Here is a 22,410-nt window from a genome sequence, read left to right as displayed (position 1 = left end):
ATAAAAGCCCAAATTTAGTGACCTCTGGCACATTCTAATGCTACTATGCCATCATATACACTGATCGTAATTGTTGTAAACACGTAGTGAATTATTGTGAAGGAGAATTAGGCTCCTAGTGTGTTTTAGCCCACACAGTCTGTAATAGTTATTAATATTTAAAACCACGTCTATTCCTGACTGATCAGAACTTTTCTAATTTAGAATCATTAGACCTTATTTATTATTTATTTATTGACACCTTCACCTGAAAGGTTTATGTTATAAGACATGCCACAATGATGGTTAATGTATAAATGCACTGTTATTCAATGGAAATAAACACGGTTACTTCTAGCCCGTGTATTGATTTTAAATTAAACTATTTATAAATAAACTTGAATATAGTAAATCAACCTCAGGTCATCTTCGTCTTCATTTTCATCTTCACCATCATCAGATTTTTTATCATATACTGCAGGAAGTTCCATTACTTCATATTTATATTTATGATTTGGGACATCTGCATGTATATAAGATAAGATAAGATAAGATAAGATATTCCTTTGTTAGTCCCGCAGTGGGGAAATTTGCAGTGTATAGCAGCAAAGGGGATAGTGCAAAAAACAAGATGCATCAGCTAACACAGTAAAAAAAGAGCTAAACAAAGTGTAACAAAATATGAACCATTTAAATAGAAGGAAGTATAAAAATAGGAGCAGTATATACAGTATTGACAATAAACAGACTGTTAACAAAATTGCACAAGTGGAAAATGATATTGCACATTGAGAATGAAATGAAATTCCACCTGAAAATATTGCACAGTATGAATTACACCTTAGTAGTAATAATGATAATGATATCTATAGATCTATATAGATCTATAGATATATATATCTATATATATCTATATCTATATATATCTATAGATATAGATATATATATATGATATATATATCATATATATATGTACGTATATATATATATAAATACATATATATATATGTATTTATATATATATGTATATGTATATATATGATATATACATATACATATATATATATACATATACATATATATGATATATATCATATATATACGTATATATCATATATATATATATATATATATATATATATATATATATATATCATATATATATATTGTGTTGTGTCAGGCATAGATATATATATATATATATATATGTCTGTGCCTGACACAACATACAGACAAGTGAGTATTATGTAGTAATACTATGCACCCAGACAGCAGAGTGTATGATGCACACAGACAGAGCTCAGGAGTTCTGGTAGTGTTGTGTAACCTGTAGATAGATGCCACCTACTGGTCAAAACAGTGTTATCATCAACAGCCAGTACAAAGTGTGATTTATCAACAATGAAACTGACTGTAGACCATTAAGATTAAAAATATAGTAATAATAATATATCTTAACAAACACATTTAAAACCGGAAGTTAGCCTGTTTATTTGCAACCCTAATAGTCCCCCTTTGTTTTTGAACCAGCTAGGAACCTTCCTCCCCGTCGCTTGGTTCCCCTGGTGGAGGCGGACGAGTTGCTGAAGGAGCAAACCAAAATGGCGAGCCAAGAGGAGTCAGTGAGGGAGTTCGTCGCTGTTACAGATGTGGACGAGGAGAGGGCCCGCTTCTTCCTGGAGTCCGCCGGCTGGAACCTACAGGTCGGTGTTATCTGCGTGTTCCGGAGGACTAGCACCGGCGGGAGGTCTGAGGGGGACAGCGGGGAGAGGACATGTGTCAGGCGGATAGATAGCTCGCAGGCTAACGCTAGCCTCTCTGTAGTGCCGGTGATTTGTGCAAGTCACCCTTTGACAATGGACCTGACCGGCTCTCTGTCACCACACAACAGGGCTGCAGGACAGTTAGTATGTTGGTCCACTACCAGGTCCAGTCCTCAGGTCTCTCTACAGAGCAGGCTGTCTTTAAGTTGTGGCTAACACTAGTCAGCCGGGAGTCCATCGAGCTAGCTAGCGTTAGCCTGTAACCATGTATCAATGTATCAATGTATCAATGTTAGTTAACCTGGTAAAGATCAGCAGTTAGCTCATGAAGCTACAACATCAGGTGTCCCATTGAAGCATGTGTTATGTGGTTAGGATGAATAACGCACATCTACTCACTAGTGGAGTCAAGTGCATAAAGAGTGACTTTACTAAATAGAGAGTTACTGTAGAGAGAAAGAGACAAGACATCTGTGAGCTGGGACAGTCTGGGACACTTCAGTTCAGACAGCTTTATTTATCCCCAAGGGGGCAATATATATATATATATATATAAGATTATTATTTGTTCTCCTTAAGGGCACATTATAACGTCGGCCTGAAGGCATCAGAGAGCATGTGTTTGTGGTTAGGATGAATAACTCACATCTACTCACTAGTGGAGTCAAGTACATAAAGAGTGACTTTACTAAATAGAGAGTTACTGTAGAGAGGAAGGGACAATACATCTATGAGCTGGGACAGTCTGGTTCACTTCAGTTCAGTTCAGTTCAGACTACTTTATTTATCCCCAAGGGGGGCAATTCATTTGTAGCATTCCCAGTCCATACATCCATACATACAACAGACAACCAATTATTAGTTAAGTCAAAGGAAACATATTAAAGGCATGGTGCAGTTGGAGGGACACGTTACAATAAGAACCATATACATACATAGGATTATAGCAATACAAGACACAAAATAAGAAACAATATATAAGACTATTTGTTCTCCTTAAGGGTACATTATAACGTCGGCCTGAAGGCATCAGAGAGCATGTGTTTGTGGTTAGGATGAATAATGCATATCTACTCTATTAGTGGAGTCAAGTACATAAAGAGTGACTTTACTAAATAGAGAGTTACTGTAGAGAGAAAGAGACAATACATCTGTGAGCTGGGACAGTCTGGTTCACTTCAGTTCAGTTCAGACAACTTCATTTATCCCCAAGGCTGGCAATTCATTTGTAGCATTCCCAGTCCATACATCCGTACATACAACAGACAACCAATTATTAGTTAAGTCAAAGGAAACATATTAAAGTCATGGGACAGTTGGAGGGACACGTTACAATAAGAACCATATAAATACATAGGATTATAGCAATAAAAGCCCAAAAATAAGAAACAATATATAAGGAACAACATATGTTAAAGTTCCTCTAAATAACAGTCATTTAAAATGGGTATGGTCTGTGTTCAGCAGCTTAACAGCAGAAGGGATAAAGGACTTGGAGTAACGATTTGTTCTCCTTAAGAGCACATTATAACGTCGGCCTGAAGGCATCAGAGAGCATAATGGTTGTGGTTAGGATGAATAACGCATATCTACTCTATTAGTGGAGTCAAGTACATAAAGAGTGACTTTACTAAATAGAGAGTTACTGTAGAGAGAAAGAGACAATACATCAATGAGCTGGGACAGTCTGGTGTAAATGACGCAGCAGCCTCAGATGGAGTTGAGTTCTACAGCTTTGGACTGAGATGCTGTCTGAAAAGGTCATCAACATGTGACATGTGTTATGGTCTCTCAGGATTTTCAGGACTACTATTTGCACTGACACTTCTATTTATTAGGTATTTATACAAGGAGAACTACTGGAGAGTCATTGGGTTTTTATATATATAGCACTTTTAAAGACCTGATTGCTTTTATACTGCTTTTACTCTGTTAATCATCCTGTCATCCACTTTTTATTCTGCTGCAGCATCGCACTTTGTTCACTGTGTTATGTTCTATGTTTGTGATTGTTTTTGTATGTCTGTGTTTGCACCTTGGTCCGCTGGCACCGTCATTTCGTTTTAACCGTGTACTTTGTATGTGGAAAAATGACAATGAAGTTGAACTTGAACTTTGTGACCTTAATGTTTTTCTCTCCTCCCAGCTTGCACTCGCCAGTTTCTTTGAGGATGGAGCTGATGACGACATAGTGACGCTTCCTCAACCTGAGTTGGGCTCTTCAGTGTCCAGGTCTGCTGGGCCGAGGTAATGTTTACAGCTTGCCACTGCTTTTTTATTACTACCACACTTTCAATCTGATGGAAATGTAATGGCACATACACTTATCCATAATTCTACGCAGCTGTGTTCACATCAGTAAACTTTCATCGTTCACCAGTTTAATTTTGTAACATACAATTCAGTGCGACAACCTTATATTTTTCTTTATCATCATCAGCGCTCAGCCCAGAGTGACCTCCTTCAGAGATCTGATGCATGAGGCAGAGGAGGAGAGTGATGAGGAGGAAGGCCAAAGGTAAGTTTAATTGCCAGTTCTGTCTGTTGTTTAGCGAATGTGTCACTCACTTTTACAATACCAGATGAAGGAAGAAGGCACGCTTAGTGTTGTATTGAAAAGCCACCCAGCCTTTTATTCTGAAATGATTTAATTGAGCCCCATACAGGAGATATTTGTCTGCTTTGCCCTCCGTCTTGAGATACTCACAGATCAGAGTTAGATAAATTACAGACACCTCAGAGGGATTATAAAGTGGACTCAAGACAAATTGATGAATAAAGGTCTTTCTCATCCTCTTAAATGGTTGTGAAAGTTTCGTTGCAGACTGTAAACGTTGCTGTGTGTCTGAGCTGTACATCCTCACAATGTGTGGATGGTAGAAAGTCACTCCTAGCAGGGTGATTCCAGAATGCACCAAACTATTTTTGGTCTCACCTCATTCACTGTGAGCTGCTTTTCTGCAGCATCAACAGATTCTGCTGCCGGGGCAGTGCGGTGGACTGGTTGTTAAGGGACTGAGTTTTATAAATATAATATACATCATTTACATTTCCCCCAGTTCTGTTTTACGGTACATGATGGCTTTATTTACTCGTTTTCACCTGACATGCGTGTAGAATTAAGGCGCTATTTCTCTGTGTGTTTTTGAGATGTCCTCCTGCCAGGTAACTAGCTGTAAGCAGTAGGGCTGTATCAAACCAAATCTTTGATTGAGGTTTTCAAATGAAGCTTTGAATGTCTCATCATATTTTATGATGTCATCACTCATAAAAAATGGGACAAATATGATTTTTTTTGTTATTGTGGTTAAATAAATGTAATTTCTGGTGCGGTTAGATTGCTGGGGAGATACAGGATCATGGGTTGGTGGTGGATGACTCTTTCCTCCGTCTAAATGTGTCTAAAACCAAAGCATTGATTATTGACTTCAGGTAGCCGCCACCAAGCCCAAGGTGTTGATATTGATCTAGTGGAGCACTGCAAATATTTGGGTATTGTTCTCGATGACAAAATGTGCTTTGAATGTTGGTCCAGCAAAGACTTTTTGTCAACAGTCTAATTGGCCGATAATAGAGAGGGGAAATATGACCTGTTTAACTTCCTAACACTACATCTAAGCAGCTTCTAATATATAATTAGAACTACTAATTCCAAGATTTTTTTTTATCAAAAATAAAATCATTTATTTCGTAATCATTTGAATTGTGTGTTTGTATATAAATAACCACTATAGATGACAATAACAAAGTAAAAGAACAACAATTTAAAATTTGACGGTTGGAATGTAGCACATCAATATTGATCAAGGTGGACCAGCAAGGTGATACTGACTTGACTACAGGCTGCTTTAGACGCAGTGATGGTGAGCTGTCTCTGATGAAAGAGGATTATTGTGAGAGAGGCATGGTGAAATATTTGCCACATCTTACATGACCATGAGAGAGGACACTAGTTGATGACATGTCTCATCTCGCACTTGTTTATTTACATCGTGTCGCTACGGTTCACTAGACAATTTCATTAGACCCACCTCCCACAGTGACATTCAGTGAACTTTTTGTTGTTATTTTGTGGGCTGTTCTTTTTCATGTCTGCTGTTTTGCTTACATTGTGGAAGAATTCCTTATCAACTCTTTGACACCCCGCCAGGTTTTTTGCGGGGGGATCAGAGCGCAGCGGGCAGCAGATCGTTGGGCCTCCCAAGAAGAAGAGCTCCAATGAAGTGGTGGAGGATTTGTTCAAGGGGGCCAGGGAACATGGGGCTGTGCCTCTGGACCGGCCTGGGAGAGGTCCAGGAGAGTCCAGCAAAGCCAAGGTAAGCTCAAACTCATTGTCCTTTTTCGGGCTCCTTCTGTAGTGTCACATTTTTTGTCCTATACCATTTTTTTCCCCCTGTGGTGTCTGTATACATTCATTTGTTATTACCCAAACAGGAGGTTCATCAGCTTCTGTTTGTGTTTGTAATTCTTCTCCCTCCCATTTGTTTTGAACCTCTCCTCTTAGGCCTTCATTGGTGGAGGCTACAGGCTAGGAGCAGCTCCCGAGGAGGAGTCAGCCTATGTGTCTGGAGAGAGGCATGGCGCCAAAAGCCAGCAGGATGTGAGTACAGATCCTGATGGCTCCTTTGCTTTGTTTCTGGCAGCACTGGTAATAGTCAAGCCTTCTAGGTGGTTCCTCTGCCAATAGAGCAGGTTGATCATTCAACCTAATTCACTGCTAATTCTTTGAGGTCATCATGCTGAGTCAGGACATTTTACATAAACTAATGTGTATTTCTGTACACATACGGGAGAGCATTGTTTTTATGAAACATTGTGCATGTATGTATGTGTGTGTGTTAGGTACACGTGGTGCTGAAGCTGTGGAAGACGGGTTTCAGTCTGGATAACGGTGAGCTCAGAAACTACAGCGATCCTGGAAATGCCAACTTCCTTGAGGCGATCAGGAGGGGGTGAGAACATTCTGTTAATTTATTCTAACATATAGATTCATATAGGTCCATGAGGACACGCCATGTCCTTAATGTTTATATGGAAATATCAGACTTGGGGAGTAACGGAATACATGGAACAGCGTTATGTAATTAAGATACAAAAAATAACTGTATTCTGTTACAGGTACAGAAAAAAAGACAATCAGATCACTGATATGTTTAGTAAAAATAGGGATTACTAGCAGGATTTACATTTTTAAATATATATATATATATATATATAGGAATGATATACTAGGGTTACCATGCACAAGTCTCACACAATGGCCTTTAATGTGGAAATTTCACCATTTTCACCATTATTTCATTCTTGATTGTCACCCTGCAGGGAGATTCCCCTAGAGCTGAGGCAGCGGTCTCGAGGGGGCCAGGTCAACCTAGACATGGAGGACCACAGGGACGAGGACTTCTCCAAACCCAAGATGGCCTTCAGGGCCTTTGGAGGCGAAGGACAGAAGTTGGGATGGTAAGACTTTGTTGTTTCATTTAACACGGTTTCTGTATTGCTTCTCCTCAGCAACATATTACCGATCAAAAAAGCAACAGCTGAATTCAATGCGAGGTCTAAATGAAGGCTGGTAAACCAGTCTTACTTACTTGTTCTACATGGGAATGAATCATCCTTAGTCTGGGTATTGACTTTGAGCCTGGGCTCTTTCCAGATAAATGACTGGTTTCTAATTAGTTACGTGACACTGTTGGAGCACATTTAAATCTCAAGGACAGAGTTGTCTCTACTCTTTTAAAGTAAAATCAAGGGATTTTAACAGCACTTAAAATAACCCTAATAAAAAAGCAATACATTTAAAATGACACGTGTACTGTAAATTCTACACAATCAACCTCCAATTATCACATTTGTTCAAATAAAATGAAGACAAATTTGATGTCTTACCTGTTCTCTTGTCTGCCGTAGAGGTTGTCTGCTGCCGGGTCATGTTATTCACCTGTAGACTGTTTGGACAGTGGATTGTGCTGCAAGAGGCTGTTCAGTACCTCTTTATAGAGTTTCAGTCGGCACCATCAGACCTGTAGCTAAGTGTCAATTTTTAGCATGAAATAAAATGGGCTTAATTGAATAATCGATTTTAATTGGTTAATCATCCATCTAGTTTCTGCTGCTTCTCCAGGTCAGTGATATGGTATTCTGCAAAAACATATAGTCAGTGTCCAGTAAAAAAAAACGTGTTTCTCTTCTTTTTTTTTTATTAAATTGAAGGATTAAACCTGCAGTAGGCAAAACAAATTTGGCATCATTGGGCAAAAATTCCATAATAACTTTTCATCATATTGTAATTCAAGTGTTGTGAGAGAAAACTAGACTTCTGCACCTCCTCATGGCTCTGTTTTCAGACTTAAGAAAATCTAGCCCGTGACGGGACACTTTGGCCAATCAGAGGTCATTTCAGAGAGACAGAGCGTTCCTATTGGCTGTTCATTCAACGGAGGCAGCTGTCAATCACTCGTGTACTCCGACCAAACGGTCAAACTAGGCAACGCTGATTAAATATGAATCAATATACTGTTACTGTGATGCCTATTTCTCTCCTCAAATATTCTCAGAAACATCTTTTTAGTGTACTGTTTAGCTGTAAAATGAGAAAGTTTGTGACCTGGCTGGTGGGCGGTGCTTGGTATTTCCTCAACATGGCTGTCGGGTCACAAACTTTCTCAGATGCATGTTTTTCACAGGACAGCACTGGTCATTTTTATTGTCTTTTTAAAGTTTTTGTTTGTTTGAAAACTTTAATATCCCCATTAGCAATTAAATTGACAAAAATATATATTGATAGGATATATGAATAGGGATTAAACACGGGATTTATTAATAAGAAATGGTTGAAATGGAAAGAAAAAGAGAATCAGACTGGAGCAGGAAACAGTTCTGCTGCTGGTAGAGGAGTCATCCGATAAATCAAGTGCAGACTATGAAGATGCAAGTTGCAAATGAATCAGTGCCAGCTTTACTCTTGTTCTTTTGACTCTTGGTGCAGAAAAAGTTAAACTAGCCTATTCTGACAGACAAGTCAGACTCATTTTTTCCCATCCTCCTCCTCTTCCCCTAGTGCCACCCCAGAGTTGACTACAGCTCCGGCCACCTCCCAACATGACCAGTCCACCAATGAGGCCGAAGCCACCGCCACTGTGGCCCTCGACTCCTCCCAGCCCGTCACTAACATTCAGATCCGACTGGCCGACGGCGGCAGGCTGGTCCAACGGTTCAACCACACCCACAGGTGATTGATTTGCTCTTTTCAACTCGATATTACACAAAAACCTATATTAGACCGCTACAGCTGTCTTATGTGTCTGTAGGTCTGTGGAAATGTTTACTGGCCTAGTTAAGACAGCAGACCTACCTGTGTCCACTGAAAAACTCAAAATGCCTCATAGATCTGATCTGTCCCTTTTGAGAGTCCCAAGTGCTGAAAAGGTTTAAACAAATGTTTATTTTGATTGCAAATGCAGAGACATCAAACTAAATATTGTATGTAAATCGCATCATGTCATGTAGACGCGGAGGGAGAGGCGTGAGGCGAAGATGAGGCCTGCGCGATATGAGGAAAATCTGTGATTTGCGATAACATTGTTCAATATATATCATATTCCCGTTACGATGTGTTTGTTGTATCCCTCAGGGTGTCTGACATTCGCCAGTTTTTGGTGGGGGCCCGGCCCGCCATGGCTGCCAGGGAGTTTGTTCTCATGACCACCTTCCCCAACAAGGAGCTGACGGACGAGAGCGAGACGCTGGAGCAGGCCAACCTCCTCAACGCTGTCATCGTCCAGCGGCTAAATTGAGGGGGAGAGTAAGAGCACCCTCCCCCTTTCCCTCCCCCCCCCCTGGTGGTGTGGCTGAGTAACGGCAGCCCTGTGAAACCTGCTGCCCCTTCTGAGGGAGGAGAAAACACAGACTTATGATGTATGGACTTCTAATTTCTGATTTTTGTTTTTCTAAAGTACAACATAACATTCTGCACCCCCCCTTCCCCCCCTCCCCCCTCCCTGGTCTGTGGTCTGTGATGGGTGGTAATGACCCAAAGACCCAGCAGCAGTCCAGCTCCCTGCACAGATGTTCACTAACCCGGCTTTCCCTTCCTTTAACTTGCTCCCAAACTTTTCCTCTTCTATTAACCTTAATGTGGCCCCTTCAGCTATGTTTACTATCAGCTGCTGGGGCCTCACCAGACCCATGCAGCGGCAGACTCGACAGCACAAACCAGAACCACATAAGGAATACTAGTCTTATTAAGGTAGAAGTACACATTGATAATGTGGTTTTGTACTAGTTTCCATTTCTCTCCACATATTGGTTTTGGAGAGAGAAGTGTAATAGTGTAACAAAACTCTGAGGGGATCCGATACCAGTAGCCTTACGCTCCGTTATTCACCTCCAGAACCACACCTGTCCCTTTGCTCTAATGAAGATGGAATTATTTTTTTAAACTGCCTCTCCCCCCCCCTTCCCCATTTTTTTTTCCTTTACAGACTGTAGGATTGTCCCAGATAGACAGTGGCATTTTGATATTGTGTAACATAAAAACCGTTACACATGGCTTTATTGTCAAACCAATGGTTGAGCAAAAGAACATTTAGATTGTAAACACTGGTTTGTAGAAGTGGAAGTTGAATTCCTTTGACACACTGACATCTTCTATGCATCCTGGGGCAGAACGCAGAAAAATGTTTGGACCTCTGGTGAAATAAATCCATTTTATGGTTGATGTATAAAGAACTTATGGTCTTGTGTTTTTATTATTATAGGTGGGAAAATGGATATTTATCATAAATATCCCTGTTCCCAAGTTGACATAATTTGTCACTTTTTGGATTGTTTTTTTTAATTTGATGTTGTGGTTCTGTCCAAATGTCTTCATCTTATATAGTACCAGAGTACTAGACCTGCTCTATATGAAAAGCGTCTGGAGATAACTTCTGTTATGATTTGACGCTTTTTAAAAATAAATTGAATTCAATTGAATCTTCTTTAATATCTTTATCATTGTTCAGTGCATGCACATTAACTACACTAACTGGATCCCTTTGGGCAGCAGCATCATATCAGAAATGTAGATTTTCTTTAATGGAAACTGGATTTCTTGATCTGGTTTCATTCCAAAAAGCCAAGATGGTGAAAGCCAAAATGCCAAACTCGAGGCTTTAAAACAGCAGTCCACAAACCAGTGGGTGACTACGTTCACTTCTTATATACACTCTATGGTTCTAAATAGGACTAAAAGCATGTCTTCGTCCAGGTGAGTGTTAATTTACATAACTTGGTAACACACAATATACAGTATGTAGCTTGTGTTTAGAGTGCATGGAGAAATTACAACTCATCTGGAAGAAAACAAGAACATGGGCTAGTGGTGCACTTGAGCCTCTTGTGGCCAAAATTAATATTTATAACAAACATTTGAAAAAAATAATCCTTACATAAAAATGTTACCTGCCTAAACTTTTTTTTTCTCCACCTGTTTTCACAGGTGAAAAAAATTAAGGAATTTAGAAAGATGATTAAAAACGATTTTTGTTTTGTTTCTTGGGTTCTAATCTGCGACCTTTGTTGCCTATCACACTCTTTTGTCATCAGATATAAATATACAGTAGCATAGTTACAGCACATGTATTATATACGCTGGTGAATATGTTCCTTTTGTTTCTGCTTCTCCAGAATGATATTGATTAGATCAAACCAGAAGAGACTCACAGTGCTGTGTGTTTCTAAGAGATTAATCTCATACTGTCATCATTTGTGTCACTCAAGATAAGATATAAAGCACAAATAATCTGCAGTTTAAATTTATTGTATTTTGAACCAACATTTATCTGTGTTGCCATGCACGCCCACGTGGACACTCCATGACATGCACTTAGAGCCAATTATCTGTTGTTGTGACCTCAGCATAACACCCCCCGAAAACTACTGAGCTGCAGTTTAATGAGTCATGGAGAATGTTGGACAATCAAAAGCTAAAACGTGAATATATTACACTGCTCTTCCAGTTAGAATAGAATATGGCTTATACATGGTGATCATAATTAAATTAATGATCTACCAGTTTAAAATTTCTCGCTACATTAAAGTTGTTCCAGTGGATATCAGAAGCACTTGCTCTTATTGCCGTTGGCTTCTACAGGAGGGAAGATGCGGGCTGTGGAGACGTGAGCAGAGACCATCTGAGTATCTGCTTGGACAGGATGCTTTGACTCAGAGCTCTTCATCTAAATTAGCCCCATCTCTCACTGCAGCTTTTCCCCTCTCGCTGGCTCTCTTTTCAGTTTTACACTGCAGTGTGGGTGAGCAGTCAGTGCACTGTAATCTGTGTTATACAGTATATATATATATGTGTGTGTATGTGTGTCTGTGTGTATATGCTGTGTATATATATATATATATATATGTGTGTGTGTGTATAAATATATAAATTATATATATAAATAATGTGTGTATGTATTTATATGTATATATGTGTGTATACAGTATGTATATATGTATGTGTATACATATATGTATATATGTGTGTATTTACAGTATGTATAGTCATTATATTATATTATATTATATTATATTGTATTATATTATATTATATTGTATTATATTATATTATATTGAATTATATTACATTATATAATATAATATAATATAATATATTGAATTATATTGTATTATATTATATTAATTATATTATATTATATTGTATTGTATTATATCACATATTGTATTATATTTATATCATATTATATTATATTTATATCATATATATATTATATTATATTATATTATATTATATTATATTATATTATATTAATATTATATTATATTATATTATACTAGATAGATTATATAGATATATTATCCAACTAATTTCAGTAGGCCTGATAAATGATGTGATGTTGATGTAGGCCTCCACTATGACCGCCAGGGGGCCAGTGTTTTAGTCTGAAATCCATCTGTACGGGTTTTATTTTGGAGGTTGGGGGCGGAAGTGGTGTTGTATAATAAACGCTATTGATGCTGGTCTCCCTGCAGAGCGAGAGAGAGACAGACACAGACAGACAGAGACAGAGAGAGAGAGAGAGAGAGAGAGAGAGACAGAGACAGACAGAGAGAGAGAGAGACAGAGACAGACAGCTGAGGAGACCCGCCGGAGGAGCAGACAGACAGACAGACAGACTGCCGGTGCAGGGACAGGGACAGAGACAGAGCCAGCTCCAGTACACAGCGTTACCATGGGAGTGGAGATCGAGACCATAACCCCTGGAGACGGTAAAGCGTGTTCGCGTTCATTCCTGTTCATGTAGCCTGATAAGAGCCGCAGAAACAGCGCATTCACTGCGCAGTGTGTCCGTTATATTAAGATCCTCTCTGGTTCCTCCACAGGAAGGACTTTCCCCAAAAAAGGACAGACGTGCGTGGTGCATTATGTTGGTGAGTTTTAAATAAGAAACTTATTACTTTGCATGCATGAACACATTGTGCACATTGTGGTTATTTTGTACTCATGGAGGCCGAACAAGTGGAGTGACGGCTGGGGGGCAACTGTCTGCTGCAGAAGAGCCTGCTAATCCTGTAAGTATCACACTGTACAGCCCATAATAAGGCTGTTAAAGCGAGACTGGAGCACTCAGCGTGGCTGTGGAGCGATCAGACATGTCTCACTGTCCACTGGGCTGCATGGACATTTAACCAATTCACCACATCACCTCTCCCTAGAGGAGACACTGGGATGCGATCATGTCCACAGCAGGAGGAGACACTGGGATGTGATCATGTCCACAGCAGGAGGAGACACTGGGATGCGATCATGTCCACAGCAGGAGGAGACACTGGGATGTGATCATGTCCACAGCAGGAGGAGACACTGGGATGTGATCATGTCCACAGCAGGAGGAGACACTGGGATGTGATCATGTCCACACTGGGATTTGATCATGTCCACAGCAGGAGAAGACACTGGGATGCGATCATGTCCACAGCAGGAGGAGACACTGGGATGTGATCATGTCCACAGCAGGAGGAGACACTTGGATTCCATCATGTCCACAGCAGGAGGAGACACTGGGATGTGATCATGTCCACAGCAGGAGGAGACACTGGGATGTGATCATGTCCACAGCAGGAGGAGACACTTGGATTCCATCATGTCCACAGCAGGAGAAGACACTGGGATGTGATCATGTCCACAGCAGGAAGAGACACTGGGATGTGATCATGTCCACAGCAGGAAGAGACACTGGGATGTGATCATGTCCACAGCAGGAGGAGACACTTGGATTCCATCATGTCCACAGCAGGAGGAGACACTGGGATGTGATCATGTCCACAGCAGGAGGAGACACTGGGATGTGATCATGTCCACAGCAGGAGGAGACACTGGGATGTGATCATGTCCACACTGGGATGCGATCATGTCCACAGCAGGAGAAGACACTGGGATGTGATCATGTCCACAGCAGGAAGAGACACTGGGATGTGATCATGTCCACAGCAGGAAGAGACACTGGGATGTGATCATGTCCACACTGGGATGCGATCATGTCCACAGCAGGAGAAGACACTGGGATGTGATCATGTCCACAGCAGGAGGAGACACTGGGATGTGATCATGTCCACAGCAGGAGGAGACACTGGGATGTGATCATGTCCACAGCAGGAAGAGACACTGGGATGTGATCATGCCCACAGCAGGAGGAGACACTGGGATGTGATCATGCCCACAGCAGGAGGAGACACTGGGATGTGATCATGTCCATAGTAGGAGCAGTGGCTGCGGGTCCCGGGGACAGCGCGCTGGATTCATCACTGAATGAAATAATGCGCTCTAGTTTGGGCCGAACGGTCCATTACAGTCTCACCAAGATCTCTGGATAATGTAGTCCTCCTTCCTGTCTGGAGAACTAACACAGACGGAGACGCGGACAGATTCTTCCGCAGGGTTCACTCAGAGCCCAGACAGACAGTGAGACAGACAGGCAGACAGGCAGACAGGCAGACAGGCAGACAGGCAGACAGGCAGACAGGCAGGCAGACAGACAGAGACAGACAGTGAGACAGACAGACAGGCAGACAGGCAGACAGGCAGGCAGGCAGGCAGACAGACAGAGACAGACAGACCAACAGCAGGGTTTTAAATCCTGTCTGATTTCCAGCTCTTTTCTGTCTCAGTCTGAGTTTCTGGGGGGGTTGGTGTTGGTGGTGTTTAGCTGAGCGGATTATAACCGTCTGGCCGGCTGTAATAATGACTCTCTGTATTATTCCTGTAATATTTTCTCCAGAGATACACAACGTATGAATAACACTAAATATTTAAAGTATTGCCCATTATACCTCCTATAGGTCTATATGACATCACTCATTTATTCCTATAGAGGCTCATAATATCAGTTGTATCATTTCATTCTTTGTGTAACCATGATGCAGCTATAGGACCAATATACTGTACAGTATCATATAGGTATATCTAGGGCTGCTGATGATTATTTTCATTATTGATTAATGTACCAATTAATCATTAAGTTTATAGAATGTCAGTAAATAAAGAAATGCTCCTCACAGTTTCCCAGAGCCCAAGTTGACGTTTTAAAATGTCTTGTTTTGTCTGATAAGCAGTCCTGAACCATAGACTGTTTATAAAGATATTCAGATTAATATTCTAAAAGGCTAGAAAACCAGAAAATATTCACATTTTATGAGCTGGAACTAGTGATTTTTTTTAATCACAAAGTACAGCTGAGGCTGATGGGAGTGTCAGTAGGTCTGCAGGTCAAATAAAAACTCTGGTCTGATGGAGACAGACAGACAGACAGACATAGAGACAGACAGACACACAGATATTTCCATCCACAGTGAGACTGCTTGCCTGGCTAGACATTTATTAAAAGAGATTACAGTTTAAACACAGTACAATGAAACATGCAGCATCAGCAGCAAACTGGGGTTTCAGATGGATTTTGCCTCCCACCGTGCTACGCTATATATTTGTCCGCACCTATTCTTAGTTTGGCAAAGCTGGTCTCCGTCCTCTTGCTTGGTAAGACAGACATAACTCTGTCTCTGTAATACAAGCCTCTTTGCTTCAACATTATGTAACAAGACCTGATTTGGGCCTCTCACAGTCAAGCGCTTTTTTTTAATTTCTTTTTAGCCATGAGTCTGCATCTCTTCTGTTTGTTTTTCATATCACACACAAACTACAGGATTTCCTCTCTGGGCGGTCTCCCTTCCTGTCAGCCTACAAAGCAGCCTTGAAATGCCACATGAAACAGGATCTTCCATTACAGCAGCCTTTTTTAAATGGAAACGTCCACGTGAAGATCAAAACTTGGATTTGCTGGCTTCTCAGGAAGTCTCTGCGTGCAGGAAATGGTCGGTGTTGGAAAGTGTCAACACTGCGTTGTTTGCTGGTGAAATGGGCCAAAGTGGCTTTGATTGGACCTTTCAGCTCTTACAGATTAATTCCATTAAGCTGCTATCTTGATGTCCAGGAGAGGACAAGACACCCACTCCACTGCCTGGAGTACAGGCTGCATCTCACCAGCCGCCCCCTGATGTGCCCAACAACATAAGCAATGTTGCACCTTCTCCCACACTACACACACACACACACACACACTCGCATCACACCAAACCATCACGCACACACATGCTGCCTTGCCGGTGCTAATAACAGTAATAGCGGCGGTGTAAATAGTCTCGGAGGGGTGCTATTCTGCGTTTTCCTGACTGTCACACTGAAACCCTGCAGCCAGCTGCAGCGGCTATTTCTGAGATCCTTGGAATCCCTTCATTTGCGTTCTCAATATACACACAAGCAGGGAAGATGGATGTCAGACAAGTTTGGGAGATGTATTTGTGTTTCCTGTGTTTTTACGAAATGTTATAAATACAGTTTCTTCATCCTGAATGTTTGCTGCACAGAGAGCCAGTATTTTTCCATCATTATCTGGTCTGCATATGTTTCTGCAGCAGGAATTCTCTTCGTGACAAATCCTGTTATGTTGTGCATGTTCAGAGTGTTCAGTGGCTGGATTTTTCACCCACAGGATAAAGCTGTGTACATTGGCAGCTGACTCTGTGCCTTTCTCCATCTCCTTGTCCACAGGCTCCCTGACAGACGGACGCAAGTTTGACTCATCTCGTGATAGGGACAAGCCCTTCAGGTTCAAGATCGGCAAGCAGGAAGTGATCCGAGGCTGGGAGGAGGGTGTAGTGCAGGTAGGCTGGAGAACTGAACGCATACTGCACACATCAAATATGCACTAAAGTCACTCTTTTAAATGTTAACCTTGTGAAATACTATAAATTCTGCAGGTCACACTCATCCATCATTTCAGTAAAGGGTATACTTGACATGCTACGGTGTATTTGTTATTGGAACAGACTGATTCTAGGGGAAAAAAGTCATGCCACTAAGCAGCTTCAACAGTCATGATTCAGAGGCAGAAATAATTCCGATCGCAAGACAGAAAATGCATTTTGCCGCTGATAATGTCGTTAGTTCATCTGCTGAAATCCATTAATTTATTGACATGGTTCCATTATCGAGATTTCACCCACCAAGGTTTCCATTAGCACCGCAAACAGTGGGTCAATACAGCAGGCAGGACGCGGCTCTTTATCTCACACACTGAGCCCTGCAGCATTTAGATGAGCTGGCTACTGAATGGTGCAGCCTGTGTGCAGGTCCTGTAGATTGATGGCAGTGTAGCCTCATGTTCTCTACGTTCTCTGTGTTTGTGTGTTAGAACGTCAGTTTTTAATATCTCAATAAGACATCTGTTTTTAAAAAGCTTTTGATGACTGCGACATCAAATATTGTGAGGATTAGATTTAGAAATAATGAAGCATCATTAGTAAGAGACATGTTTTCAATTTCACTTCCCTCTGTGGTTTATTATCCTACTTGGACTGCATTATGATCTAATTAACTGTTCCACATGAGCCCTGTTGTTTCTTTCTCTCTCCTCGTGCCTCCAGATGAGTGTGGGTCAAAGGGCCAAGCTGACCTGCTCAGCTGACTTCGCTTATGGAAACAAAGGCCACCCGGGCATCATTCCTCCTAACGCCACCCTCATCTTTGATGTTGAGCTGCTGGGTTTGGAATGAAACAAATTCATGGCCTGATTTTTGTGTGTGTGTGTGTAAGTAATCCGCAACAATTTAGCCTACTATCTACTGGGGTCTGTTACACAAAAGCAGAATAAAGAAATCAAGGATAAGAGAGAAAGCGAGGCTTGACCTAGTCTAGTCAGTTCATCCTGGCTTAATGCGTTTCACGTAGGCCAAGCCAGGCTGAGGAGGTGTGACTAGGTTGAGCCACGTGTAAGGAATTCAGATAGATGCGCGTTCACGGCTTTCTTCAACAGACCACGAGGTCGGTCACAGATTTACTAATGAAATGGAGTAAACGCGTTCCGTGTACTTTAAACCCAGTGAGAAACATCTACTAATGGAAGATTAGGAGGAAGTAAAGCATATAATATGTAGAAAAGGAGACACGGCCGTTGGTGGCTGTAATAAAACAGCGAGAAAAAAACGTGGCAGACAATAGCCGATATAGAATAGACCGACTCAATGTATAAGTAGCCTAAAAATAGCCTATAATGTTACATTCACTCACCACTGCTGTTAACTGAAACTGTCATAATTAAACCATTCAAGGAGTTACTGTCACTTTGCCTTAAAAGTGAGCAGTGGGAGTTAATATATTATTTAGGAAATTTACCATGAAGATTAATTACAACCACTAAAAAGGTTAGCACTGTTTGCTTTTGGTGTGGATTAGCATCTCAAAGTTCGCCAAAGTTGAAGTTAACATGATAAATTAGCAATTTTCATCACCCCCGAAAGTAAATCCACTGATCGCAGCGGTTCTGTTGAAATTAATCGATCAATCAATTGAATTCAAACTTCATTGTTTTAAATGCCGGTGTGACCGCGTCTTTCATACTATCAATCTATTTGTTAAATTGTATATTTCCTGTCTTTCAGGCAGCTAATAGTGTCCTTATGTTTCACTACACAAAGACAATCAACTTGCAGAGACTTGAATAGAGTGGTAATCCATCCCAGCAAATGTTTTATCTGCTATTCTTCAAGCAGGGACCATTTTGAGTACTGTCCTTGGCAGTGCATTGATGTAAGTGCAAACAACTGAGATCTGCGAGTAAGCTGTCTAAATACACTATTCATGAGCTGTGTTGTTGGACAATTGAATAGATATGGATAAAGTGAATTTGATGGTGTGAATTACGATGTTTCTAGCATTAGCAATGATGCTGTTTAGCAGATGTCTTTGAAATCTCAGCTGTCGGGGCAGCCTTGAATGCACCAACATAAGAGTATTAAAGGTCCCATATTGTAAAAAGTGAGATTTTCATGTAATTTATATTATAAAGCAGGTTCAAGTGCTTTATAAATACTGTTTAAACTATCAAAAACGCTCACTATACGGAGAAACACACACAGCCCGTATTCAGGAACTGTGCGTTTGAAACAAGCCGTTTCAAATTGGGATTTCTTCCCATTTGTGATGTCACAAATATACAATTATGTATACCATTACACGGTTTTAAACGTAAACATTACAAATGTGTCCCGGTTTATTTCCTGTTGCAGTGCATGTAAATAACATCAGCTAACAGGAAGTAAACATTGACCCAAGTTGTTGCCTAGCAACGCAATTGCAACGCAATTGCGTTGCAATTCCGTTGAAATGCACTAAAACGGAGCGTTTCAGACAGAGCATGAATACAGGTATATTCAGGCAGACAGTACGAGGAAAATAATGTATTTTTTTTAACATAACAGTGTGTAAACATGTTCTAGTGGAAACACGAAATACGTATACCTAAATAAGTATGAACCTGAAAATGAGCACGATATGGGACCTTTAAACAATCCCTGCTCACATGCAGCCATGCAATTATCGCATAACATTAATAAAAAGTAGAGTTGTACATTGTGTCGGTTACCTATTTTGAGCAAGTTCGGGTTTCGAGCCAAAAATATTTGCTTGACAAAGATCTTAAAGTTTTGAAATTCAACATTTCAGGAGTTTGTAATATTCAGTGTGCAGACTACCTCTCTTTTACCAAAATCTGCCATAGCCGACTTCTGTTGCTCCATGAATTAACACTCAGCGGCTCACGTTACCGCAGTCTTGTAAAGGAAGGAGTGAGCGGAGGGGTACTTAGTTGGTTGCAATCTGCAACCACACCACTAGATGCCACCAAATCCTACACACTGTACCTTTAAACCCCTTGGACGTGAGCAGTAATGTACACCCGAGGCATGCTGTTATTTCTGCTTTATCCTAAATTTTCCCTCTTGTTGTCTTTCGCAGGTGACTTCCTACCTGGGTGACCTGGAGAGAAGCTAGGAGAGTCTGCACTTGATTCTATAAGAGGCTTGAGTCTATAGTTCCACTACTTATTTCATCAAAACTATGACAGTTTGTGTTATTTTGTCTCTGTGACTGAGTGAATTATATTTTTCCATCATATTCTTACTCCTAAAAACCATGGGCCATAACCTTACAAACCTCCATGTTCTTAATCTTGAAACCTTTTGAATTGCGCTTTACTTTTCTTTGTTTTTACAAGTGTTGGTTGTGCATGGTTACGCTGAGAAGTACAAAATACCAATGAACCACTAGCAGCGACATTCATCTCTTATGAGTCAATGCAAACTAGTATTATAATGTACAAGAGCTGGTGCTTGTTATATCACAGAAACAAAAAAAAGTATATAAAAAGAAAATGAAAAGCACATATTTGTATCCCCGTCCAGCTGAAAATCATTACAAATGATTTTTCTGTTAGAGAGATATAAGGCTTAGTGTTGACTTTAGTGGTAGTGAAATGACAAGTCATGGGAGGCCTTAATGGTGCAACACAGGAACTGGGTTTGCTTACATAAAATGCCAATTTCTATATAGTATCACTGTGTTTAAATTGTTAACGGATGTGTGAGCTGGAGAGGGGTAATTGGCGCAAAGGAAAAAACAATCACAGTTGTAGATAGTTCTAATGTGTGCCTAAATATTCTCACCAGACACCTGGTTACTACCTTGCCCTGTCTGCATGTTCTAGGCCCGATGGAATCCGTAGTACGTACATGTTTAAAGCTTTGCATCCTATTTGCGTTATTATTGCCTTCTCATCTCACCAAGTCTTTAAACCCCATTTAAAGCCATACACACAGGTCGAACAGTGCAAAGACGGGAGTTGCGTTGACGCACATCAATTGGATTATTTTTTTTTCTTAGAAAAAAAGGGAAATGCTTGAAATTTTCAAAAGGGGGTTGAGGTATCAATCAAATGGTGACCTCCCCCACTATTTTGTGTAACAACTTCAATCATGTATTTTTCAGATGCCAACTTTCTATCTCTGAGAATCAACAGAGCTAATGTATAACCTATGATGACAGATAATGTTTTTCTTTTTTTTCTTCTTTTTTTAGCCAGTGTCAGTAAAGTACCACACTGCCTGACTGAAGTCTGCATTGTGGTTGAAAAAGAAGCTGACACACGGGCATCCTAGTGGTTTTGTATCTCAAATAGATAGTTTTAAATGGAGTTTAATGAAGGAATATGCTGGCCTGGCTGTCAGATATTGACCGTGGCTGTCGATGTTACGTATTGGCCAAGCTGCAACTGGTGCGGCAGCAGTCCACCTCTGTACTGTGTAGTTATTTGCTGATACGTTATTGTATGCAGACTAAACCAATGATGACATATTTAAAATAAAAGAAGTGCTCTCCACTTGGTTTTTGTTTTTGCCTTTTTTGTATGCATAAATGTATATATAATAACCCAGGGGATCACTGCATCTGTAATTAACACTGACGGGTCATTCTGCAAAATGAGGGCTTATGATACTTATAATGTGTTTTCTGTTGTTTGTTTGTTTTCTTCAGTTTTTTAGTGCAAAACGTTCATGAGTATGTTTACCCTGTTGCATAACTACTTCTAGTTAAGTAAAGAATCTAAGTACCTCTTCCTCCATTTATAATTAAGAGAAATAGATCTGCTGCTGTGCCGACTCAAAGTACCACAGAAGGCAGGATTTGCAGCCTTCTGTGTGACTGTGCAGTATGTCCTTGGCGACGACTGTCTTCAAAGTTAAACACACATTTTTGAGTGGTTAACAAAACACTTAACAATCATCACTGTATTCCTTTGAACATAAATGGGAGCCTGTTGCTTAAAGGGGCACCAGTCATGAGGAGTATTGCTATGTATTATAGAACTGGATACCAGACCCCAAGATGGTGCCACCCTCCAGTTTTCTAGCTTCCTTGTTTACTTCCGGGTTGTGCGGCCCACTGAATATGTGCAATAGTGTTTCTCCCGCTGGCCCCGCCCACGAGCTCCCGCCCAGCCCATAGACTTTACATTGTGATGACATAGTGTCACATATTTTTAAAAATCGCTTTTCTCGGCTCGATGGAAGTTTTATAAATATGAAACCGCCATGGATCAAAAGTTCAGAATAGAAAGAGTCCCTAATCGACCTTGTTTGCAGTTGGAGGTGTCCTGTCAACAGTTTTACCGATGTCTATTTTACAACGGTGGTCACGGCTGAGCGGCGGCACCGTATCCAGGTCTTATTATAAATCCATGAGTACTAGTCTGTGGAAACTGTTGTGTAATGTCTTCTGTGGCTT

The 22,410-nt window shown here is 40.6% G+C and overlaps 2 protein-coding genes across 2 annotated transcripts; both read left to right on the top strand.

The window, feature by feature from the left end:
• The first annotated feature begins 1,521 nt into the window (after positions 1-1,521).
• nsfl1c (NSFL1 (p97) cofactor (p47)) lies at positions 1,522-10,472 on the top strand. The gene is made up of 9 exons (XM_074643238.1): positions 1,522-1,682; positions 3,889-3,989; positions 4,183-4,260; positions 5,893-6,058; positions 6,247-6,342; positions 6,585-6,694; positions 7,065-7,202; positions 8,803-8,973; positions 9,376-10,472. The coding sequence occupies exons 1-9, from the start codon at positions 1,581-1,583 to the stop codon at positions 9,536-9,538; spliced, it is 1,125 nt and encodes a 374-aa protein (XP_074499339.1). The 5' UTR covers positions 1,522-1,580; the 3' UTR covers positions 9,539-10,472.
• A 2,278-nt stretch (positions 10,473-12,750) lies between these two features.
• On the top strand, positions 12,751-21,505 carry fkbp1ab (FKBP prolyl isomerase 1Ab). Its single transcript, XM_074643246.1, has 5 exons — positions 12,751-13,007; positions 13,122-13,169; positions 16,843-16,955; positions 17,718-17,883; positions 20,086-21,505. Exons 1-4 carry the CDS (start codon positions 12,971-12,973, stop codon positions 17,844-17,846), a joined length of 327 nt encoding a protein of 108 aa, XP_074499347.1. The 5' UTR covers positions 12,751-12,970; the 3' UTR covers positions 17,847-17,883; positions 20,086-21,505.
• Positions 21,506-22,410: the final 905 nt, after the last annotated feature.

The sequence above is a fragment of the Sebastes fasciatus genome, chromosome 8, assembly GCF_043250625.1.
Source record: "Sebastes fasciatus isolate fSebFas1 chromosome 8, fSebFas1.pri, whole genome shotgun sequence".
NCBI lineage: Eukaryota > Metazoa > Chordata > Actinopteri > Perciformes > Sebastidae > Sebastes > Sebastes fasciatus.
Note: the sequence above shows the minus strand (reverse complement) of the source record. Positions and strands in the feature narration are given on the sequence as shown.